Below are 22,309 nucleotides of genomic sequence, written 5' to 3'. Positions count from 1 at the left end.
TGATTGAGCCATCTTTATAGTGCAGAGGCTGTCCCTCCCCACATCATCACTCTGACATCAACAGCCTGCCAAAGGTAAGCCTGCCACGGCTGTAACAGTAACCTGCCGTCCTCCCTGGCTGGCCGAGCTTTGATGAACGCTGTCACCCAAGACTGGAGGCAGGAGTGGGATTTCATTGGCTGTGGAAAGCAAAGGAGTCAAATTGGCCGGCTAGTCAGAAGCCTCACAGCTTCCTTATTTAGAGGAGAAAGTGTAAAAACAGTTGAGGACCTCATCAGTGAGCAATGAAAAGTTTGCAGCCACTTCCTCGGTGGCACTATCACCAAGCGTCTCAGTATTTTGGGGATAATTGGCTCCAAGTGGCCATTGCTCTTTTTGTACACACCCAGCAAATCCAAGGCATCTCTTCCTAAGCGATCCACATGCTAAAGCTTGGTCTGTACCTCTCAAAGGAGAACTCCTGGCTGGTTAACAGACAGGTAAGCCATGCTAAAGGGAGAGGAAGCCCCTGGGCTTGCTCCTGCTGCCTTTATTGCAGTGGCAATTCTGCTGAGCAGGGCGTGCAGGCTGGAGCATTGATCCTGCAGTGACACGTAGCCGGGTACATTCAGTGTTCATGTCGTTCGCTGAGGTGACTTCAAGATGATCACATTTATTTGGGGAGGGTGTAATTGCCTCCTGCAGGGGTGCAATTTTATTTGTATGTGCAAGACAAGGACTTAGGTAATGTGCTAAAGAAGAGGGAAAAGGGGAAATGGCCACAGCTCCCTATTGTTTCACTGTCTCCTTTCCCCAAGCGCAAATACTCACTTTATTTTTTTTAATAACATATGACTATCTTAATTTGCCTCTCCTTCCATCTGCCTTGCTTGTTTCCCCTCATTTTGCACTGATACCGTTTCAGCTTCTTTGGGGTTGGACAAATTAATCTTTTAAATTAGTTTCACGGGAGTTATTAAGATATTAGTTGGAGGAAAACAGCTGAGATTTATACAAATATTTTTTGCCAATATGACTGTCAGCTTTTCACAGCAAAGAAACTGCATCTTCTGTGTCATTTGAGATGCCTGCATGTTAAGGAGGAGAGTACCTGGAAGTGTAATTGAACTGAGCACACCCAGCGTGAGAGAGTTTCACATTAGGAGCAGTGTAATATGAGGCCTGAGCCACTGCAAACCCTTCAGTACAAGACCCCTGAGTGAAGGGGAGCCCATGGCAGCCCTGAGGCAGGTGAACAGTCAGATCCAGTGAGGTATGTAATCATGATGGCTCTCTTGAGAGAGGCTTAGCTGTAAAATCATTGGGAGGCACTGGACTAGACCCTGTGCCAGGTGACATTCAAAACCTCTGTGCTTTTGCTGAAGCAGCACTTGAATATCACAGAATCACAGAATATGCTGAGTTGGAAGGGACACACAAGGATTATCCAAGTCCAACTCCTGGCCCTTCACAGAACAGCCCCAACAATCCCCCCACATGCCTGAGAGCATTGTCCAAACACTCCTTGAACTCTGCAAGGCTTGGGGCTGTGACCAAAGGAATTGTACCTTCTGCCTTTTGCTCACAAGAAAAATCTTCAAATCTTTGTCTCATCCTACTTCACCTCAAGATTTTTCATCTATGCAAAACACATATATAATTTTTAGGAAGGAATATCACTAGTACTTTCTGGCCTCTTAGCCCTTGTGAGAGGGCAGTGTCAGTGGGAACCAAAGCCCAGGGTCACTGTTACAAGCATGGAGCACTCATTTTCTAATTTCTCTGCAGTCTGAAGACCTGCCCATTCCCAATGCACATGACTCCTGGAAACATTGCCTGATTTCAGAGCCATCACTGTCTGTTAAAATATGCATTGTAGTATTTCCTTTCCGCTTTTTTCCCCCCTTAAAGAACGTTTCAAGTGTAATGGATAGATTTCCATCATCAGCTTTAATCATCTTTTAATCACCTTTGCATTTTTATATCTTATTCATTAGGTTTCTCATTGCAAAGACAAGCCATGGGCTAAAAGAGTTTCTCTAACCTGTGCTGCAGATTCCCTACAAGGTATTCTGACAGCCCAAGTCAAAGGAACACTTTGTGGGATACACTGTGTCTCATCCCAGCACCCTTGATCCTAGAAGAAATACCAAATAGCAGGACAAAAAAAAAAAAGGGGGGGGATAAATTCTGACAAGTCTATGGGATGCATTGCTTTGCCTTTTAGTCAGCCCAGCTGGAAAGTGACTGCTAAGGGCCATGGTGGACCAGGGGACAGCCTTGCTCTGGTGGTTTCTTCCCAGCAAGTAGATGTGACAGCATTCTGTGTGGAGAGGCTGGCCAGAATGCTTGCAAAAATCAGGACTTCTCCTACTGGACCTGAAAACCAAACTAAATAGCTAAAAAATTGTGATTTCACTGGGACACCTGGCCCTTATCAGAGCAGGAGCCTTGGTATCTGGCCCAAGACAAAGTGGTGTGCAGCTGGGAGATAAAGTGAATACTGCAGTCTTGTGTTGCTCAGCAATTCTGCATCGGAGCTGAAATGAGTCTGGAACCATTCTGAAGTCAGACCTGTGGCCAGCAGTTTGCTGAGTTTCTGTGTATTTGCATATGAAGATGAATTGTAATGTTAATCCTGGAGCTTCTCATTCAACTAGGCAAGCCTTGTTTCCTCTAAAAGATGTCTCCTCCTTGAACTTGTGCTCTTGGCCCATGAAGCAGCTGTTTCCAGAAAACACTCTGTAACCTTTTAATTTTCAGACAGAATGTTGTCCTGGATTCATGTGCCTTCACAGAAGGCATCAAGGGAGAGACCTATAGCATTTGCAGTAAAAGAAACCCTCCAAAAACTCAAAAATGGTAAAAATTTACTTCAGCAGTCAACCTCCACTTACTGGAAATCTTAAGACCCAGGATGACAGTGCTCACTGCCTAATTAAAGTAATGAGTTTTCATTGTCGGTATTTTAGTACAATATTAAAATAATCCCCTTTGGAACACAGCAGCAAGGATCCACTTTCAGATAGTCTAAGAAAAGTCCTGCAGCTGAGCAGTAACATGATATGGATGCAGAGCACGTCTTTCAAAAAAATGCATGATGACTTAGGGATCCTAAGTTCCATTTTCAAATCTCTTTAAAGTCTCTCCCTATTTTAAGGCCTGGAAAGAGCAATCCCTCATTCAGAAGGACAGATTGAAACTGTTCACCTCTCCTGTGAAGCCCCAGGCTGGTGGTGGTCAGAGGAGATAGGAGATTTCCAGGTGGCAAATCTGACTGTTGTGGCAGGGCAAGTGTTGCAGACTCTGGACAGCCTGCATAAAACTCTGTAAGCCCAAGAATGACCATGGAGCCCCATCAGACCATCTTTAGTGGTTTGGCATTTGTTGGCCAGCATGTAGAGATTTATAACACAAATACAGGGGCTATTATGAATGAAATACGAATCACAGTATGAAAGCAGCAGGAAAAAGTGATCAAGAATCACAGAATATGCCAAGTTGGAAGGGACCCACAAGGATCATCGAGGCCAACCCTTAGCCCTGCACAGGACCATCCCCAAGAGTCACACCATGGACCTGAGAGTATCAAATACAGCAAAGGTTGTAGGGCTGGGCTGTATTGACACCCAAGGACCCCCAATAGCCATAAAACTGATAATCACTGAGGAGTGTGTTGTTGGCATCAAGACTAATTTGGATAGGACCACAGCATAGGTGATTAATCAGCAGCAGTCGTGAGCCCTGGTAGCAGGAGGGTGACAAAAATGGTTATAGCACAATTAATTTGTTATTTGTCTCCCCGTTATCCAACAGAGAGGCGGATTTGTTGTCATACCAAAACCCAGAATGAACAAACAGGACAACAGGCAGCAATCTTGGCTAAGACTCTTGGGGGCTAATAAGCTCTTGGAGGCTGAAGCAAGCAAACTTCTGAACCAAAACTGTCACCTCATTACAGCTGCTGCCTCTTAAAACATATACAAGACCTGTTCAGACATGGTTTGTTATTGTCAGTAAAGAGGAACCCAAGACAGTGGAGAGTTAACAGAGGTCCTACTTCATCCTTCATGTCACACACACAGAGATCCTGGCTAGGCCACTGGGGCACATGCATGTGAGTACATGGGTAAGAGAGAGGTCTCACCACAAGGGCTCTCGCTGAGATTTCACACACTACAGGCAGGCATAAATCACAGAACAACTTACTGCTATTTTTTTTTGGAGGGAAGTGGCAAAAAGTATCTACTCCCAAAGGAAACTGTGGAAGATTTAGGACTAGGGAGATTCTAGTTTCCTTGAAAAAAAAATCTTGGTTTACTGCTTATTCGTGATAAATTCATTTTCTGAAGAGGGAACATCAAGCACAGATACAGTCAAATACACCCATCTTTGCCTCCTGAAGTGGCCATGTCTGTCTCTCCATGTCTTACAGGAGTTGGAATGACAGTCAGAAGACAGAGTGGTGACTCCACAGAGAACCTGTGGCTTCCCAACTGCTGCTGTGCCCACCAGCCCACGCTGCTTCTCTCATCACCTCCTCAGCTGTTCCCACTCTGCAGGGACAGGCAGTCCAAGGGTAAAAGGCTGAGCTGGAAAAAACAGAAGTGACAGCCACCAGCCCCCACAGGGATCTGCTTGGTATTATTTATCAGAAGAGAGGAATGACACGGTGCATGTTTAATTTGGGTTTAGTTTGTCACGTGAATGGTTTTCTCATTACAGCAGGAACAGGGATGCTAAATGCCACTTTTAAGTAACATAATGAATAGAAAAGCAAAAAACCCTTGTTTTTATTGTTGGTGATGAGATTTTGTCCAATGGCCCAACTGATCAGATCTCTGGGTGACTCCTGACCATGGAAACTATTCAGATTAAATGATGCAATCCAGTATAGATGATTAAAGGCAATTTCTGCCATTTTCCAGGTAACCTCCTTGTGTTGTTGAGGACTTTCTTTCTCTTGCATGTCAATTCTTCATCTGTTGGTCTGAATCCTTCCTCATCTCTTGAAGGGGAATTCTGAAACCTTTTGTGCAGTCATCTGAGCTTTTCCCTGTTTTTTTTCAAGCTTTTTTTTCCCTGCATGGTGGGCAACACTTGAAGTTCTGAAGCTCGTAATTCATTTTTTGACAGCAGTTTTGACTTGTAGTTTAATTTCCATAGAAAGAATCCTGTTTTTGAAATCTCCTCCTGTCCTCTTCTCCTGCCCTTTTCCCATTCTCCCTGCTGTGTTGGTGGGGGAGGAGAAGGTGGGAATATGCTGGGTGGATACTGCATCCTGGAGTCCTGGTCACAGCTACTTGAGGGGTGGAAGTGAAACTCCTCAGATCCCTGATATTTAGGGAAGTAGCATTTAGTTTTTAAATGGAATACAAGACTTGAACCAAAGCATAACAGATGTTTCCAGCACGTGGCAGGATTGCCCACTTGTCCCCAGGAGGTGAGGAAAAGCAACACTACCTTCAAAATCCCATAGGTCAGACAGGTGTGTTACCCTTGTTGTTGTTTTGCTCTTCCACAGAGGAAGTTATGAGTTACTGGAAGAGTGACAGGAAGGGGAAAGGGGAAATATGCAGGCTCTACCACAAGGAGAGAGGAGAGGAGAGCTTGGTTCAAGGAGAAGGATTCTTAGACCGCTTGAGGTGGGAATCTGCTTTGTATTCAGACACCATTGTGTAGGTCCATGTCCACTGAGGATTTCAGGTTGCAGAGCAGCCAGTGGGGATTTAATTAATACAGTCAAGGAGCCCAGGAACTGACGCAGCTCACCCCCCAGTAGCTGTCTTTTTCGGAGGGAGCTGAAACACTCTTGGGACTCCACCACCTTCATTGACAAGGTCTGTGTTTCACAGGAGCTGAGACACATGGATGCCTTCTACTCTGGAGACAAATCTCTTCCCTGGCACCCAGCAGCCTCCCTGGGAATGGAGCAGCAAATAGACTGCAGGTAAAGGTGTGTTAGCTGGTTTTGGATCCAGCAGCATCTGCAGGGACGTCTGCTTGGAAACCTCTTGCACGTCTGTTCCGATGGCACAGACGTGTTTCTCAAAGTCTGAAAAGGGAACTCAAGTCCATAATCAGCATACTCTTCCTGCACTCTTGTATCAGGTGGGTGTCTCAGTATTCTGGTTGCTGCATCCTGGATGTTTTCTGGGGTGAGATATGTGTTCAAAGACCATGTTCCTTTGGTTTCATGGAATCATAGAATGGCCTTGGTTAGAAGCTGCCTTAAAGATCATCTCATTTTAACCCCCTGCCATGGGCAGGGACACCTTCCACTATCCCAGATTGCTCAGAGCCCCATCTAAACTGTTCTTCAACACTTCCAGGGATGGGGCAACCACAGCTTCTCTGGGCAACCTGTACCAGGGCCTCACCACCCTCCCAGGGAAGAATTCCTAGTATACAGTCCAAACCTCCTCTCTGTCAGTTTGAAACCATTCCCTCTTGGCCTGTCATTACATGCCCTTGCAAATGCTGGAGTATTTGCACATTCCCAGCTACACAAGGGTGGGTGGAGGGTGGCAGCATAATGCACAATCCCGACCCTGCCTGCATCCAGATCTGAACTTGAGAGAACATTTTTAAAAGGCATCAAAACTCCAGGCTGAGCTAAGTGACCCATGAAGGGTTTTGAAACACTTGGCTCCTGTCATCAGTGGCATGAGCCTTCCGTGTGATTAAGACCTTGGCTACCTAGCTAGAAGGAGTTCAGGGACACAAGGAATGCCTATTCTGCAGCTTAGGCCAGGACCGAAGGTGCAGCTCTGAGCTTAAAGGAGCAATGGGTAGAGGATGAAGTTTGGAGGGCAGAGATGGGGATGTACAGATCAATTACAGCCTCCTGGTGCACTCAAGGCTCTGAAAAAAGTGTCCTTAAAGACTGGGGATTCCTGGGGATTCCACACTCCCTCTGACTGTCCGTTCCAGTGCTGCACTACTCTAAAGGGTAAATATTTTTTCGTTATAGAGCTTTGTCCTTAAAATTGTCCAGAAGATCGAATTATTTGCCTTCAGTTCCTGGGACCATAAATTGAACAGGTGTCATCTTGAATTTTCAATGGCTCAAAAATGTCATTTTAGCTTAAAGATGGAGCTGGAGTTTTCCTTTCATGTTGCTATTTATGTGAATCTCTGTAAATAGGCAAACAAGGGTGGGAGGGTAGAGGAGTTTTATTTCATCGTTATTTAGTATAAATGCATTGATTCCTGAGACTTATTAAAAGGGACCTGAGATTAAACTGAATCTACAGGAGTAACAGTAGATTTTTAATTCCCTCTTTGCATATAGAAATTAATTCCCTCTTTGCATATCACCAGAGGTCTGGTAAACCTGCAGGCTGCATTCTCAGAAAGCCATGTAGATGTGTGGCTGAAGCTCAGTTAGCCACCAGAAATTCATCCAAAGAGGAGGTCCACTGGCTAAATGATGAAAAGTAGCCATTTCAGAAGTGATTCTGCATTCTAGTCAGGTTTGCAGGCTAAAGCAAACAGGATGAGTTTTCATAACGTTAGTAATTCAGGTTTTGTTCCTACAGCTCCTTTTCTGAATAGGGGAAAGAGAAAGGGGTAATTTTTGGCTCCTCAACAGCAGCAAAAGTAATACAGCAAAGAGGGCTCAAAGCTATGCCATATCTTATTGAGGAGTTCCAAATTTGTATAGACCTTGCAAGGGACCATTGCTGCAAGACAGGTGAGCTGTTTAAGTCAATGCAACTGCTAAGACTCAGTTCTGCAAAGAAAGATTGAGGTAAAAAAGTCTGTCCAGGAAATGTAAACATGTGGCAGATGGTTGGGATCAATCACTACCCAGCTTTTAGCACTCTGCACTCTTGGAGTCTGTGGTTGTTGGCACCTATGGAAACTGGGACTGCTCACACTCTCAAAGTGCTGCTGCAGATCAATGAACTGGCCTGACTTACGTAAAGAAAGGCACATGTAGAAGGTAGAATGAGCATTAAGGAGAAGAGGGTGCAAAATAAGCAGTATTTTGGTGTGAGATGAAGGAGATGAGACAGCCTCTATTTCAATGGTATAACAGGATTAGTAAAGAAATTATGAACAGAAACATGGAAAAAGGTAAAATATGACACTAGAAAAGTGGAACTGAACTCTGTTTATTCTATGAGACCTGGACTATTGACAGGAATAATGTATTCCCAGGGCCAAGGCTTTGCATTTGTTAATGGCAGACTGCATGAGAGTCCTGTCAACCCATCCCTCCACCTTTCCAGGGTCCTGCTGGATGCCAACCCTACCCTCATTGTATCAGCCTTTCCTACAATTTATTGTTGCCAACTACAAACTTGTGGAGTAAGGGAAATTAAAATAATCTGGTGCTAGTGGTGGATTCTTCCTCAAATGCCTACTCCATTCATGCAGCGTATTGTTTCCACTCCCCAGATTATTATTCATTGTGATTTTCTACCACGTGGTCATCATACATAGTACCCAGAGTAAAAAGGGATACTAAAAAAGCAGGTTGGGTTTCTGCCCGAAAAGACCTTATTCTTTAACTTCATCTTTTTCATCATCATGGCTGGGCTTTATGAACGAAGATTTGGGAAAGGGCTCTACCCACGTGTGACACAAGCACACTGGTGGCTGAAAAGGCCAATACGAGACAGGCATGTCTGGTTGCCAAAGGCACAGCAGAAAGACTCCTTAGGTGGTGTATTCTGCAAGGCACGATTCTTTCTGCATTGTCTTTTCTCCTCGAGAGTGATCCTGCTGTGTTCTCAAAGGAGACAGCAGCGTTATAGATGGTGTGTCTCCAGGTCTCCCGGTTGGAGGCCAGAGTAGACCAGTTATGCTGATCAATGTGGCCAAGGCTGAGATGTTATTTCAGGGAGTCCTTGTATCTCCTCTTCAGGGCTCCTCTCAGGCAGCAGCCAGTGGCAAGTTCACCATGAAGCAGGATCTTAGGGAGGCGGTGGTCCTTCATCCTTGAGACGTGCCCTTTTTAACACCCACTTTTTTATCTGTGTATGATTCTAGATCACAGAATATTCTGAGTTGGAAGGGACCCACAAGGATCATCGAGTCCAACTCTTAAGTAAATGTCTGGTTTGCTCCTAATCCATGACCATACAATACACTGAAACCAACTGTAGCTTCCCCCCAAAGCACAGCCCAGAGGTTTTTAATCAACTAGTTTTAATTGATTACACCAATCATTGCATAATATTTTTAAAGCCTGCAAGTCCCATTTTCAGAAAGGGCTGCAGCCACCTTGTTACTTCTTTGTCGGGAACCACAGTGTAAGGTATTTGTTGTGATGGTTTTTAACATATGGAAGATCAAGATCAGATTCCTAAAATATTCTGAAAACCAGTTATAGCTTTAACAGTGACTGCGGTTAAATATAAAACCCAAGTAATTCGTTCTATTAAAAAGCTCAAGTCTTATTTTTATCAAGTGATGTTATGAGGGCATGTTCTAAATCAGCCTAAAGCTCTTGTAGCTACAAGAGCTTCACTTCTGCAACTTTTTAACAGCCCAATTAAGTTGGTACAGCTTCTTGTGCATGTTGTTAGTACAGAATTCTTCCTCTGACACTGCCCAGATCTGACAAACTCCAGAAGATTAAACATTTGAAGAAGACAGACGAAGAAAATGCAAGAGCTGAATAATAATGTTGAGTTTATTTTTCCCCTGCAAAGACGAGTCTCATTTGGACAGGGTCAGGTTGTGATGGGCACAAAGGACTAAGAAATAATACCATACATTTTATGCATTCATGTAACACTTCTCTTGACATCCCTCTCCACACTACCCTGCACTGCTCCACAAGCACAGGCCCAGTTTAAAGATTATGCTGCTAATGATGATATGCAAGTATTCCAAGCATCCCCTAACCAGAATGTATATTCCATGCAGGATTAAAGAACAGTTTGCCTGATGCACACTGGACAGGCGGTATGGAGCAGGGTCAAGGCAAGCATGTAGCAGAGCTCTGAAATTTCCTTTTTGATCAAGCAAGTAGTGAGCATATGTTGGCTCACTATGGAATGTGTGCTCAGCTTACTTTAGCGGAGTTTCAGCACTGACCTTTTGCTGCATTCCTCCAGCAGCAGTAAAATGGTTCTGCTTAAGTAAACTGACATATACCACGTGCAAACGCAGCTGTCTTCTCCAGCCCATCATTTCTCCTACTGTTACAAAAAAGCCTGGAGGCATGGCAATGCTGTAATGTAATGTGTAATAAACTCCCACGAAAATAATGTTGTGAAAATTAATTGTGCTCGTGGCACAATAAAATCCACCTTGAGAAACCAGAATTTGCCACAGGAGTGCATGCTAATAGGCCCTGGATTGTTGTACTTTATTACTATTTATTACTATCTGTGTGACAAACACAGGAAGCACCACCTCCAGCTTGACCCATCCTTACCTCTCTCTGATTCCTTTATGTTTTCCATCTTTTGTTCTTGTTCAGCTTAGTTTTTGTAAGTGTCTGGCAGGTCTGGTCTCTCACCTGCAGCAAGCAGGTGACTCAGCAGGCAGTTATTACTGGGCAGAATGCTTCTTTAAAGAGCTATTTGTGATGTCAAGTGCTGCCATCAGTGAGAGCAAACCACAGGGACACAGCCAGATTTTGCCCCAATCTGGTGTCATTGCTCTGCATGAAGACCAAGGCTTTCCCAGAGAGCTTGCAATTCTAAATACCCCTGTTTATGAGATGCATTAAACTCAGACACTTGGGCTTGGCTCTCAGAAAGTGCTGAATGTGTCCCATCTGAAAGCCAACCTGCTTTAGTTTGGGTACTCAAAATGAAGACATTGCTTGGTGTTTGGATACTCAAAAATTAAGACCTTGCTTGGTGTTTGGATGGACAGGAGAGCTCTTTCCTTTATGTGCATGGCCTGAGCTTCCCAAAAGTCACAACTGAAAGCATCTTTCCCCATAAAAAATCAAGTAGAAAACACAAAAAAGACATGGATCCAACATTTATTGCATAAAGCCTGCACTGCCAAATTCTTGATGCCTTTTTCCTAGAATCATAGAATCATTTGGGTTGGAAGTGACCTTTAAAGGCCATTCAGCCCAACCCCCCTGCAATGAGCAGGGACATCTTCAACAGATCGGGTTGCTCAGAGCCCTGCTTAGCCTGACCTTGAATGTTTCCAGGGATGGGGCATCCACCACCTCTCTGGGCAACCTGTTTCATCACCCTCATTGTAAAAAATGTCCTCCTTATATCTAATGTCAGTTGACCCTTCTTTAATTTAAATCCACTATCCTTTGTCCTGTCACAACAGGCCCTGCAAAGAAGTTTGTCCCTCTCTTTCTTATAGATGCCCTTTGAGAACTGAAAGTTCCCCTGGAGCCTTTTCTTCTCCAGGCTGAACAACCCTAATTTTCTCAGCCTTTCCTCGCAGGAGAGTTGTTCTATCCCTCTGATCATCTTGGTGTCCCTCCTCTGGACTCTCCAAAAGATTCTGTGCTGGGGACCTGAGGGCCCCCTCATCGCAACAACCAGGATGTGCTGACTCACCTGGTGGGTCTCACACCCAGACAAGGGGGTAGACTGTCCTAATCAATAAATATCTACTTGTTGTAAAATAATTATGGGCAGAAGAAGAACTGGAAAATGTTGTTGTCGTCTTTCAGCAAAAGATTCCCCACTGTAAACCAAAGTAAGATATAACTGTGGTGGTCAGATATAAATATGGTGTACATAGATAAAGAATCAGCATGACTGAAAGCCTCTTCTTCCAAACTCTATAAATGAATACCCTTCATGTGTTCTGCACATCTCAAAGATTCTTTTTTTTTATTTTTAATTAACATGATCCTTTTAATTACAATATAGGTGTGAGATCATGTTGGTTGGAAGGGACCTTTGGAAGTCATCTAGTCTAACCTCCCACTTGTATTAGGACTCCTACCAGCCCTAGAAAAGATCAAGCCATGGCTGACCTTCATGCTGTATTTCCAGCAGTAGAGAGACAGCCATCTAACTTAACATATGATGATTACTATAGGGCTAAGAATAATTCTCTGACTAGGGGGATCTTTTGAATACACTGGATGGTACCTGTTGCAAAGACCTCTGGCAGTCGATTTTCCTCTTTTCTTTATTTCTTTTTCTTTCTTTCTCTCTTCCTTCCTTCCTCTTTCTTTTTTTCTTTCTTTCTTTCTTTCTCTTCTGTGAAAATGTAAGCCCCTGAATAATGTTACTGATGTGAATGAATGGGTCTATTAATTTGTTTTATTTTTCATGAGATATGTACTGCCTACACTGATGCACTGCCAACAAGGGGGATTTGGAAAGCATGGTTTGGAATTTTGTGGAGCTGTATATGTTCTTACTGTTAGAGATAGGCTGGGAAGTGAAATCTTGGGCCAGATGCTGCCAAAACTCCCACAAAGTTCAGTAGGGCTGGTATTTAACATTGTGTTGCCATAAAAAGCCCTGAATTTGGCTTAGGTGGGCAACTGAGTGGAGAAGACTGACTTTAAAGTCAGCCACTATAAGAGCACCCAGCAAAGATCATCACATGAAGGTTTTGGGGCTTTAGCTTTTCAAATTCTGTAGTTTCAGTACAAACAACTTCGATGGTCCTCTTTACAGAGCCATTCCAGTTCAAAACCTGCTGTTTTCATGGGGAGAGCTCCCAGCTGCTTGAGTGTAGTGCTCTGGCTGGAAGGCCTTTGTAATGACCTTTTTGACCCTGTAATGATCTTTTTCCTGGTATGGGACTTCAATTATAAGGAATTAGCCTCAAATTACCTGTGGGTGCTGGTATTTTCTTCTGAGGCCTTATCAGAATCTGGACATATTACTTAATTCCCAGGTGATTTTAAGTGATCTAACTTTTCTATAGCTGTATAATGTTTCCAATCAGCATAATTTCCTGATCTAAAACTACTTTTTGTCTCTTTCTAATTTATCCTATCATTACCTGGCCCACAGTTTGCAGCTTCATAGAATCACAAAATCACTTAGGTTGAAAAAGATCTTTAAAGACAATGGACTCCAAACACTAACACTGCCAAGTCCACCACTAATCCATGCCCCTGAGCACTACATCCACATGTCTTCTAAATCCCTCCAGGGATGGTGACTCCACCACTTCCCTGGGCAGCCTGTGCCAGTGCTGGATAACCCTTTCTCTGAAGAAATGCTCCCTAGCATCCAATCTAAACCTTCCCCTAGCAAAACTTGTGACCCTTTCCTCTGTTCCTATCACTTATTCCTTGGGAAAAGAGACCAAACCCCACAAGGCTACAACCTCTTCTCAGGGAGCTGTAGAGAGTGACAAGGTCTCTCTTCAGTGCTAACAACAAGAACTCCTCAGGTCTGCTGCCTGTCTTCTGCATGACTGTCAACTGTGTATCATTCAACCTCTTGAGTGCCTCCATTTTTAAATCAATTTAGTAGAATAAATTGTTTGATGCAATGGTAGGCTTTCTAAAGGGACTAGATAATTTGAAACACAGGGACTTTGCTGGGTGTTGGGCACTTCAGGGGTGAGGCAGCTAATTTTCATTAAGGATACAATAATTTCATTTCAAGCTTTGCCTTCTGCGTTGTGGTCACTCAGAAAGATGCCAACAGTGTATTTTTATCTGCAGTTCATATTTCTCAACAGGAAGACTCCAGAGAGCTGAGGAGCACTATCAACGCAAGAGCAGCGTGGACCATTTTACATGTAGCAACATCAGCTTGCAAGACTTGCCTGTAATTTATGGACTGCCTGGAAGAAAGAACCACTTCCATCGGCAGGGAGAATTGCCTAAAATGGCTAAAAACACATCCAAGATAACAACTGGTGGTCAGGCAGCGGTTTCCAAACAACTACTCAACAGAAGGACTCACATCCTCTTGTGTAGCTGGTCAAGCTCGAGGCCAAGCTCCTGTCAGTGACCCACTGCAAATTCCATCTTTTATTGGCGAGCAAGGAGAGATTCAGTCCTCAAAAAAGGAGGCTTGGCTGGCTTGTGCTGGTAGGATTTCCGCTGTGGAAATAGGCACGGAGAAGACTGATAACATGGATGAGGAGGGGCGGAAGGAAGCAGGCCCCTGTTTGTGGAGTGCTGCTATTTCTGCTGGGATTTAAAACTGTCCTTTGGAGCAAAGTTGAAACAGTCGCTATAAATGACTTGCATGAGTGAGTACAGAACATTTTGGAGGATTATAATTTATGCCAGGCAGTTTATGGGTCAGTTTAAGGAACTCAAAATAAGATTTCTGGGAGATAACCAAGCTAGTTTCACCTTTGGTAACTTCCCAGTCCAAGACATTCCTAACTTTATGTGTACCGGGTCTGTTCCTGCCTGGGGGCTGAGGGCCTTGAACTCCTATTGAAACTCCAAGATGCTCTGATGGCATTTGGCACTGTTAAGAGTTGGAAAGAGCTGGCAGTGCCATGTAGCACATCTCTATGCCCCTTTATCCAAGCCTGAATTAATTCAGAGTAAGGATTCCTTCCCCCAAGGTTTTGTCTTCCATGGAAAATCTCTCTTGAAGGAATGGAGAGATATTCTCCATGGGATACTCCTTTGTGCAGATTTAAAATAAATCAACATATTAAGCCAACTGGAGATGAACCATGTCTGCCTGGACACAGACAGTCATGCACGTGCTTCCCAAAGATGGAATAGAAGGTGAGAAAAATTAATCCAGTTCTGCTGAGCAACCAGGAAGGCAGACATGGAGCCCTGTCTTTCCACCTCCCAGGCAGATTGAGAGCACTTCATAACACAAAAGCATAGCTGTATCCTGTCACCTTGATCCACACAGTGGATCCCTCTCCATTCTCAGAGAAATATTTGTACATTACGAGACTGATTTCTAAGTTTTTAGAAAGGCTGCTTCTCTAAATCTTACATAGTTTTTTTTTGCTAGTTTTATCCCTGTTAGTTAAGTCGAAACCCTTCTTGGAACATGAGGGACAAACCCACCTCCTCCTTACCCTTTGCACCCTTAGAATATTTACAGATGGTTTTCATATTCCCTTTCAGTTGTCATTCAGCCAGTGTCGCTCTGTGTGTATCTCTTCAAACGCAGCACCCTTGGAAGGACACGCGAGGGGGACACAAATTTTGCCCTCAGTTACACCTGTGTAATTTTGGAGTAAGACAGTGAACTTTGGTAGACTTTGAATTTACATGAGCAAAACACAGAGCAGGAAGTGAATGCCAAATAAAAACTAGGAAGACAATCAAAACTAACATCACATCCTGCACGCCCCAGACTGCACACAAGGTTAGTGCCTTTTCTATCATGATATTTTTTCCTTGCATTCACACTGAGTGAATATTTAGAAGTTTGGAAGTGCAACAGCCACCTGGAACATGCCAGTACAGACCATGGCTCTTGTGAGAAGTGAAGATATCACCATTATGTGCTGGTCCATGCAGATTTCTTTCACGATTCTATGTTACATAGATTATTTGATACTAGATACTTCAAATTTATAGGACCGTGTTACAAACATGACACAGTAACCTTGTTTTGCTCTGTGACTTCTTTTTCCGATAATTATTCCCACTAGAGAAAATCTCTCCACCTTTTCTCAGCCCTGCATAGGACTGGTTGAAAGTGCTGTTCCATGTCAGTTCTGAAAGCAGAGGAACTGGTGAATGAGATGGGAACTGTGCATCACATACTTATGTCCACAGTACATTTTCCAGTTAAAAACATACATGACATAGAAATGAAGTGCCCAAAGGAAGTTTTGCTTGCTCAAACTGTCTCATCTTCCCCAAGCTGCACCTGCCACTCCACTCTTTATACAGTGTTCCAGCACCTCTGCAGTCTTTTTGGTGGCCTGTCCATTCTGCCATATTCCACTAAACATATAGGCTGCATATATGGGATGCAAAATTACATCAGCTATTTTCCAGCCATATCCTTTGGCCTGGTCTAAATTGTGTTCCTGTTCCAGCTGGCTTCCTTGATGGAGAGGGACTCTTTATAAGACTTTTTACAAGACTTTTTACAAGACTTTTTACACAGGTGTGTAGGGACAGGACAAGAGGGAATGACTTCAAACTGACAGAGAGTAGGTTTAGACTGGATATAAGTAGGTTTAGATTGGATATTAGGAAGAAATTCTCTACTGAAGGCACTGGAACAGGTTGCCCCAGAGAAGTTGTGATACCTCATCCCTGGAAGTGTTGAAGGCCAGGTTGGATGGGGCTTGGAGCAATCTGGTCTAGTGGAAGGTGTCCCTGCCCATGGCAGAGGGTTGGAACTGGATGATCTTTAAGGTCCCTTCCAATCCAGGCCCTTCTGTGATTCCATGATTCCCTATAATGATAGTTGATAGGTCCTCCTAAGCAATGGACTTTGGACATGGCACTCAGTATGGAACCTTATAGAACAAGACAGAGCTTGCAAGACTGACTTCACATCTTAATCTGACTCATTTCAACAGCTTTTCTCTTTATTATAAACGATAACCCTGTTTTTCTCCCTTTCCAGTTTATTCTGAAGTGGGAATTGGAAATAAGGAACTATGAACCACCTGTCTTTACCCAGAATCTGGCCTAACCTCTGAGAAACAACCTTCAAAAGAGCTTTACGGATTTCTTATGGGTTTCTCTATAGCTTAAAATCATCAGGGCAGCCTGTACCATGTGCAGAGAAAGAAGTTAGCCCATTCCAAATGGGAATTAAGATGCAATTTATATGCCCACTTCAGATGCTGTGAGCCTGTAGTCACCCATGGAAGCACTTGGTACTGAAGCATGGGACATGAATATGTTTCCAAGAACTGAAATGCTTTGCTTCTAAATATTAAAAAATGCATTTTCAAGAGTAACAAGCACATAAGACAACTGGCTGTGTCTGAGCTCAGTCAGATTTGGTAACCTCAGGCTGCCTTCACCATACATGCTCTCCCCAGGGCCCAGCCCAGGAGCAAGTTGTTTGTCCTTGTGCATAAGAATATATTCTTCTAATTCTGTGGTCCCACGGGACCACAATCCTGTGGTTGCTACTGACTTCTACCACATCCACTATCTAGTATGAAGTAATAAATGTATTTTTATGCAGTACTGATGGTGTGCCCTGGTACCTCCATGAGGCAAAGATACAAGAAGAGGGCAGGCATCTCTTTACACTGCTGACCTGGTGTGAATACCAGCAAATAGCTATATATTTTTGGATATAGCACAGGCAAGAAATAAGAGTAAATGAGGCCTGCAAGGACTAATGCTCAAAATATCATGCAAGTGTAAATTAAACTTTCCTCCAATGAGGGGAAAATGAGACACAGATGAAATAAACTGGTCAACTTTTAAGCTCACAGAAATCACAGAACTGGGTCAGAGTGTGTGATCTCAGTCCTAACTGAGATGGAACCAGGTGTTCTTTAAGGTCCTTTCCAACCCAAACCATTCCGTGATAATTTCCTCCTTTACACTATATCCCTTCTTCCATAATCACCTTCTGTGGCTTCACTCATCTCTGATACAATGGGAAAAATTATAAAATAACTTTTTATAATAAGATTGTGCTCTCCAGAGAGAACTACTGCAGAAGGAAAGACCCCAGATGCCATTCCCACCCCTCTGGGCAGTGCCATCTACCAACAGGGAAATTTCTGGCATGGCAGCAGGGGCAGGACAAGGTCTGTACATCTGTGCCTCAACTGCCTGCATTCTGCTGCCCTTGTTTGCCACCAGTTACCATGTGAGCAAACAGACAGGGATCACAGAGCTGGGGACAATAGGTGAAGGTCAGTAACTTAGATCCTTGGCAAATCAAGACCCTCGGCAATTTTTTTTTCCTTGCAACAACCTCAGTTCAGACTCTGCAAAGGGCACCTGCAGTTTACAGTGGTCGCCACGAGCAGGTTAATAAAGCTGAACGACGGCATTTGCTCCTCACTCCTCCTAGTGGCAAAAATTTTTTATTCAATACGAGCCATGCCTGCAATTTTACACGACATTTTCAAGGCATTAAATCCTGTCATCCTTCCAAGGAATAGTGCACTGCATATACAAATAGAAAACCTCATTCCCATTAAGTCACTTTCCTCTTAATCTTGAATAGCTTTTCATGACCCAAACAGGGTTTCTGAGAAGTTACAGCCTGGATGTTACAGTTGCTGGGTACAGATCAAACAGAAAGTACAGTTTAGGTGATCCCATCTCTATATTCTGGTTTTTTTTTTTTTTTTCTAAAAGGCAGCTAAAAATCTGCTGTTACCACCACTTCCTTGGGAATAGACATGAAAAATGGGAATAATACATGTTGTGTCAAGGATCCTTCTGACAAAGATTCCCTCTGGCAGGACAATTCAGCACTTCCAAGGGTCAGACTTCAGTAAGCAGAACTAATAGTCTCCCCATACCATTCCAAACCACTTTGACTTTCCAAAACCTCATCTCTAGAGCTTGTTTGTTCTTTTTAGTACCAAAGACCAACTGCTGACAAGTTTCTATGCAACCTCCTGAGGACTGAAAACACACATTCAAAAAATAAAAGGCAAAAAGCTTAACTATTTTCTTAGAAATTAGCAGCAGTTTCACCAAAGTGCAACTAAATTAAATGGTGTCTTCCTGCTTTGGCAAAGGAACGGGCATAATTTTTATTAACAAATAGTCTAGAAGTATAAGCAAGATGTTTGCTCAAGGACTGCTGGTGTTCCACGGGCTCCTTGTTGGTGGATGTGATGACTGAAGGGAAAAATAAAACTAAAAATCTGTAACACAGACCTTTATCACAACACAGATAAGTCTTAGAGCTTATAAAAAGGGGTACTTCTGCCACCACACCTTTCCTAAACAGAATAGTGTTAAGAGCACTTGCTTTTCTGGGACCAGAGTTTGATTTCAGCTGAAGGCCAGCAATGTAAAATGAGCTCTAATAGGATTAATCCAGCTCCTTCTAGATGAATTCACATCCTTCTTTTCCAGAACACCAAATTAGGTTGCATAACTTGCGTGATTCCTCTTTAGAAGTCGCTGGCAGAGGAAAAGAAAGTATTTAACAGTTCAGCAAGAGATGTTTGCTGGGTCACTTAAGTGGCTTCTTACAGCATGCAGGACTCAAAAATACTAAGCTGAGAGTCTGTTATTACACAGTGACTTTATACACATCATGAACTGGTGATTATTCCTTGGATTCTCTGTGAGAATTTTAAATTATGCAGTTTCCCCACAAGGGAGCTTTGCCATCTTTGCATTTGTCAAACTAAATCACTTTCAAAGAAAATCACAATGGAGATAGAAAAGAATTTGGGTTTTAATCAGCTTTCAGGTTCTCCAGTTTTCAAGTATTGCAGAATTTCAGCAATACACAGGCAGAGATTTCTGATTCCAGCTCTGCCAGGATCCCCACACTTCCTACACAGCAGAACTGGGGATCTGAGGAGTCACCTGGGACCTTCCCCTCCCCACCTGCTTTGCCACGAGCCCAACAGTCCTGGCAATCCCAGCAATCCCAATTCCAGACAGGACTTTCCCTGTGGCCAGTCTCTGCATAGAAGGGCTCCTTCCAGTCTCCTGGGTCCACAGCTGAGTTCCAGGATGTCCAAGAAGGAGGAAAACCAGTTCCCAATATTGTCCTTACCTGCCATCACTGGGATGCAAGGTTGGTTTGGTTGGGGTTTTTTGACTGGATTCAAGTTCGTCCCAAGAAATTCCATAAGAAATGCATCTTGAGCTGTCTCCCCAGAATTTCTGATTATTCATAAAATGTTAATAACTAATAAGCAGCAAATTATACCTGTACAACAGTCCAGAACACTTTAGTGTTCCTATTAAGTTGTTCATATGACACACTTGTCAATATGAAGTCTGAAAATGAAGCAAAAAGCAAACATAGTAAAAAAAAAAAAAGGAAGAAATAATAATTAAAAATTCTAATTATTGTCACAGGTGTATAATAATTTGATTTTTTAAACACTCCCATGATTTACAACATGTAGCAGGTTAAATGTTTGATTAATGTCTTTCATTCTGTAAAAATGGGGCAGTAATACATTTTATTTTGTGGTCACTGTTACAAATTACACCAAAGTTATTCCAAGTAGACACCTGACATTGTTTTTTTAAATCACTGAGAAAATTCAGAAAATGTTTGTAAAAGTCAACAACTAGAAGAACCTTGTTCCTACTCTTATGCCTACTTACGTATGAGGATCGCTCATATATTTCTGTAGATTACATATGATAAGTTACATTGAATGTCTTTCACATAAAGTTTAGGACTTCAACATTAATACTGTGCTGAAAAAAAGCAAGAGGCAAAAATCAGCTGCTCACACCCAGGTACAGACAGCATTTATCTTTTATTACGATGACACGATTCTTGAAAATGCAACAAATACCATTTCAGGGTCATCATCCCTCAGGAAAGAGACATTCTAGTCCAGAATCTCTTTAATATCATCCTCTGTCCACAGGATACAGCTTTCTGCTCCTCAAAATTCAGTGCTTCGAGGTCAGAGTCAGTGTAGAGGATACTCTGAAGATCTGGGGGAGCATGTTGCTCAGTTGGTAAAACATTTCCTCGGAAATTGTCTGGGGAAAAAAAAAACCCACACCAGTAAGCTTTGGCTTTTGGAAGAATTAAGTCTCTCTCAACCTTGGTTCTTGATATTTCAGAGAATTGCTGCTTTTCAGAAGACCACACAGATAATTTTCAAACTGTGTGTTATAATCCTACTTAATTAAATTAAAAGGAAAAGACTGACCTAAAACCACTGTATTTATGTGACATATCCATTTCCAGTAGTTTTCTTGTTCCAATAATTATTTCTACCTAACAAAAGTAGGATAGTGCTGCTTGTTATCTACAGAACTCCTGCCCTCTGAATTCCAGCATTAAATTAAACTTCAGTATTTATTCTTGGCTTCCTCCTTGCTCAGCAGCTTCCTACTTTGTCAAGAAATACATGTTATTTCTTTCCTAACATAACTCTGATTTTATGTCCGGCACTGCCTTTTATCTTTGGAAAACTTCCTGTTTCTGAAGATCCAAATTAAACCATTTTAGAACCTTAATTACAAGTAACTTCAAATACCCGGAGTAATTCAGGTTTTTGTGGAAGCATGACTGAAGCTTTCAGCTTTGCAGCTTTCCAAGTTGTTAGATGTTATGACTAATAAACACCTGAAGTTCTGTAATGCAAGGTTAGCCCATCTCCTCAGGGTAACAGCAAAAAAAGTCTCTTTTTCAAAAATGATGCACATTTGGAAAGCTGAACTTCCCAGTTTGAAATTTTAGCATCCTCAGAAGATACTACTGGATATTCAAAAATATAAACCTTAATCCTGTTTTACAGGCAAGGAACCAAAACCACACTGATTAATTTAAGCTCACCCCAAAAGAGCAGGGAATAGCAAACACATCAAAACTAGATCTGCTGACATGTAACTTCTTTTTCCAACAGTCTCCTAGGTTGGATGTGAATTTGGTTTAACCTACCTGTGGTACCAGGAATTGTACAGTCCGAGAAATTCCTCCATCCCACGAGGCCATTTCCATCATGAAACCTAAAATAACAGCATTTCTTATATATCCATGCAATATTTCCTGTTAATCACACCAGCATCAATCAGTGAGGGAGTTTTCACATAAAAGTAGGGATGGATGACATATCCATCAGGAATTACTAAAGGTCACCATAGGAAGAGGTCCCTCAAGTAGGTGGTAGAAGGAACACTACTAACATTTTAAATTGAATGACTGGTTCAAGTATTTAAGTGCAGCACACAAAAATGCAGAAAGTAATAACACCACTTGGAAAGACAGAAAACCATGCTGAGTCATGAGGACTTTCCATCAAGGAGATGAATTAGTATATAAATTAGTGTTGGAGAAATGCAGAGAATTCCATTGTTTGAGGCAATCAAAATACAAAGGGCACTGGAAATTGCTGAATCACAGAGTCATAGAATAGTTTGGGTCAGAAGGCACCTGAAAGATCATCCAGTTCCAACCCCCTGCCATGGGCAGGGACACCTTCCACTAGCCCAGGTTGCTCAGAGCCCCATCCAGCCTGGCCTTCAACATTTCCAAGAATGGGGCAGCCACAGTTTTTCTGGGAAACCTGTGCCAGGGCCTCCCCACCCTCCCACGGAAGAATTCCTTCCTAATATCCAATCTAAACCTTCTCTCTGTCAGTTTGAAGCCATTCCCCCTTCTCCTGTCACTCCAGGCCCTTGGAAATAGTCTCTCCCCATCTACCTTGTGGGTTCCCTTCAGGTCCTGGAAGGCCACCATTAGGTCACCCCAAAGCTTCTCTTCTCCAGGCTGAACAATCCCAACTCTCTCAGCCTTTCCTCACAGCAGAGCTGCTCCATCCCTCTGATCATCTTAGTGCCTCCTCTGGCCTTGCTCTGACAGCTCCATGTCCTTGC

The 22,309-nt window shown here is 42.9% G+C and overlaps 1 protein-coding gene and 1 long non-coding RNA gene across 11 annotated transcripts in view; one reads left to right on the top strand and one right to left on the bottom strand.

The window, feature by feature from the left end:
- The first annotated feature begins 26 nt into the window (after positions 1 to 26).
- Positions 27 to 22,309, top strand: part of LOC127462277 (uncharacterized) — a 24,793-nt gene continuing 2,510 nt past the window's right edge. The window contains exons 1-5 of one of the 7 annotated variants that reach the window (XR_007900384.1): positions 265 to 479; positions 4,415 to 4,620; positions 5,835 to 6,090; positions 13,582 to 14,100; positions 14,954 to 14,968. This is a non-coding gene — a long non-coding RNA (uncharacterized LOC127462277). The other 6 variants (XR_007900383.1, XR_007900382.1, XR_007900386.1 and 3 more) reach the window with 6 other exon arrangements.
- Positions 20,217 to 22,309, bottom strand: part of CUNH12orf4 (chromosome unknown C12orf4 homolog) — a 21,361-nt gene continuing 19,268 nt past the window's right edge. For all 4 annotated transcript variants that reach the window (XM_051770729.1, XM_051770728.1, XM_051770731.1 and 1 more), the window contains 2 exons: positions 21,375 to 21,442; positions 20,217 to 20,467 (listed from right to left, as the gene is read on the bottom strand). In XM_051770729.1, the coding sequence (XP_051626689.1) occupies positions 20,375 to 20,467; positions 21,375 to 21,442 (161 nt within the window). In that variant the 3' untranslated portion in view covers positions 20,217 to 20,374. The remainder of the gene's footprint in view (positions 20,468 to 21,374; positions 21,443 to 22,309) is intronic.

Source organism: Manacus candei, unplaced genomic scaffold (assembly GCF_025592945.1).
Source record: "Manacus candei isolate 608988 ecotype Guabito, Panama unplaced genomic scaffold, ASM2559294v1 h1tg000124l, whole genome shotgun sequence".
In the NCBI taxonomy this organism is placed as follows: domain Eukaryota; kingdom Metazoa; phylum Chordata; class Aves; order Passeriformes; family Pipridae; genus Manacus; species Manacus candei.
Note: the sequence above shows the minus strand (reverse complement) of the source record. Positions and strands in the feature narration are given on the sequence as shown.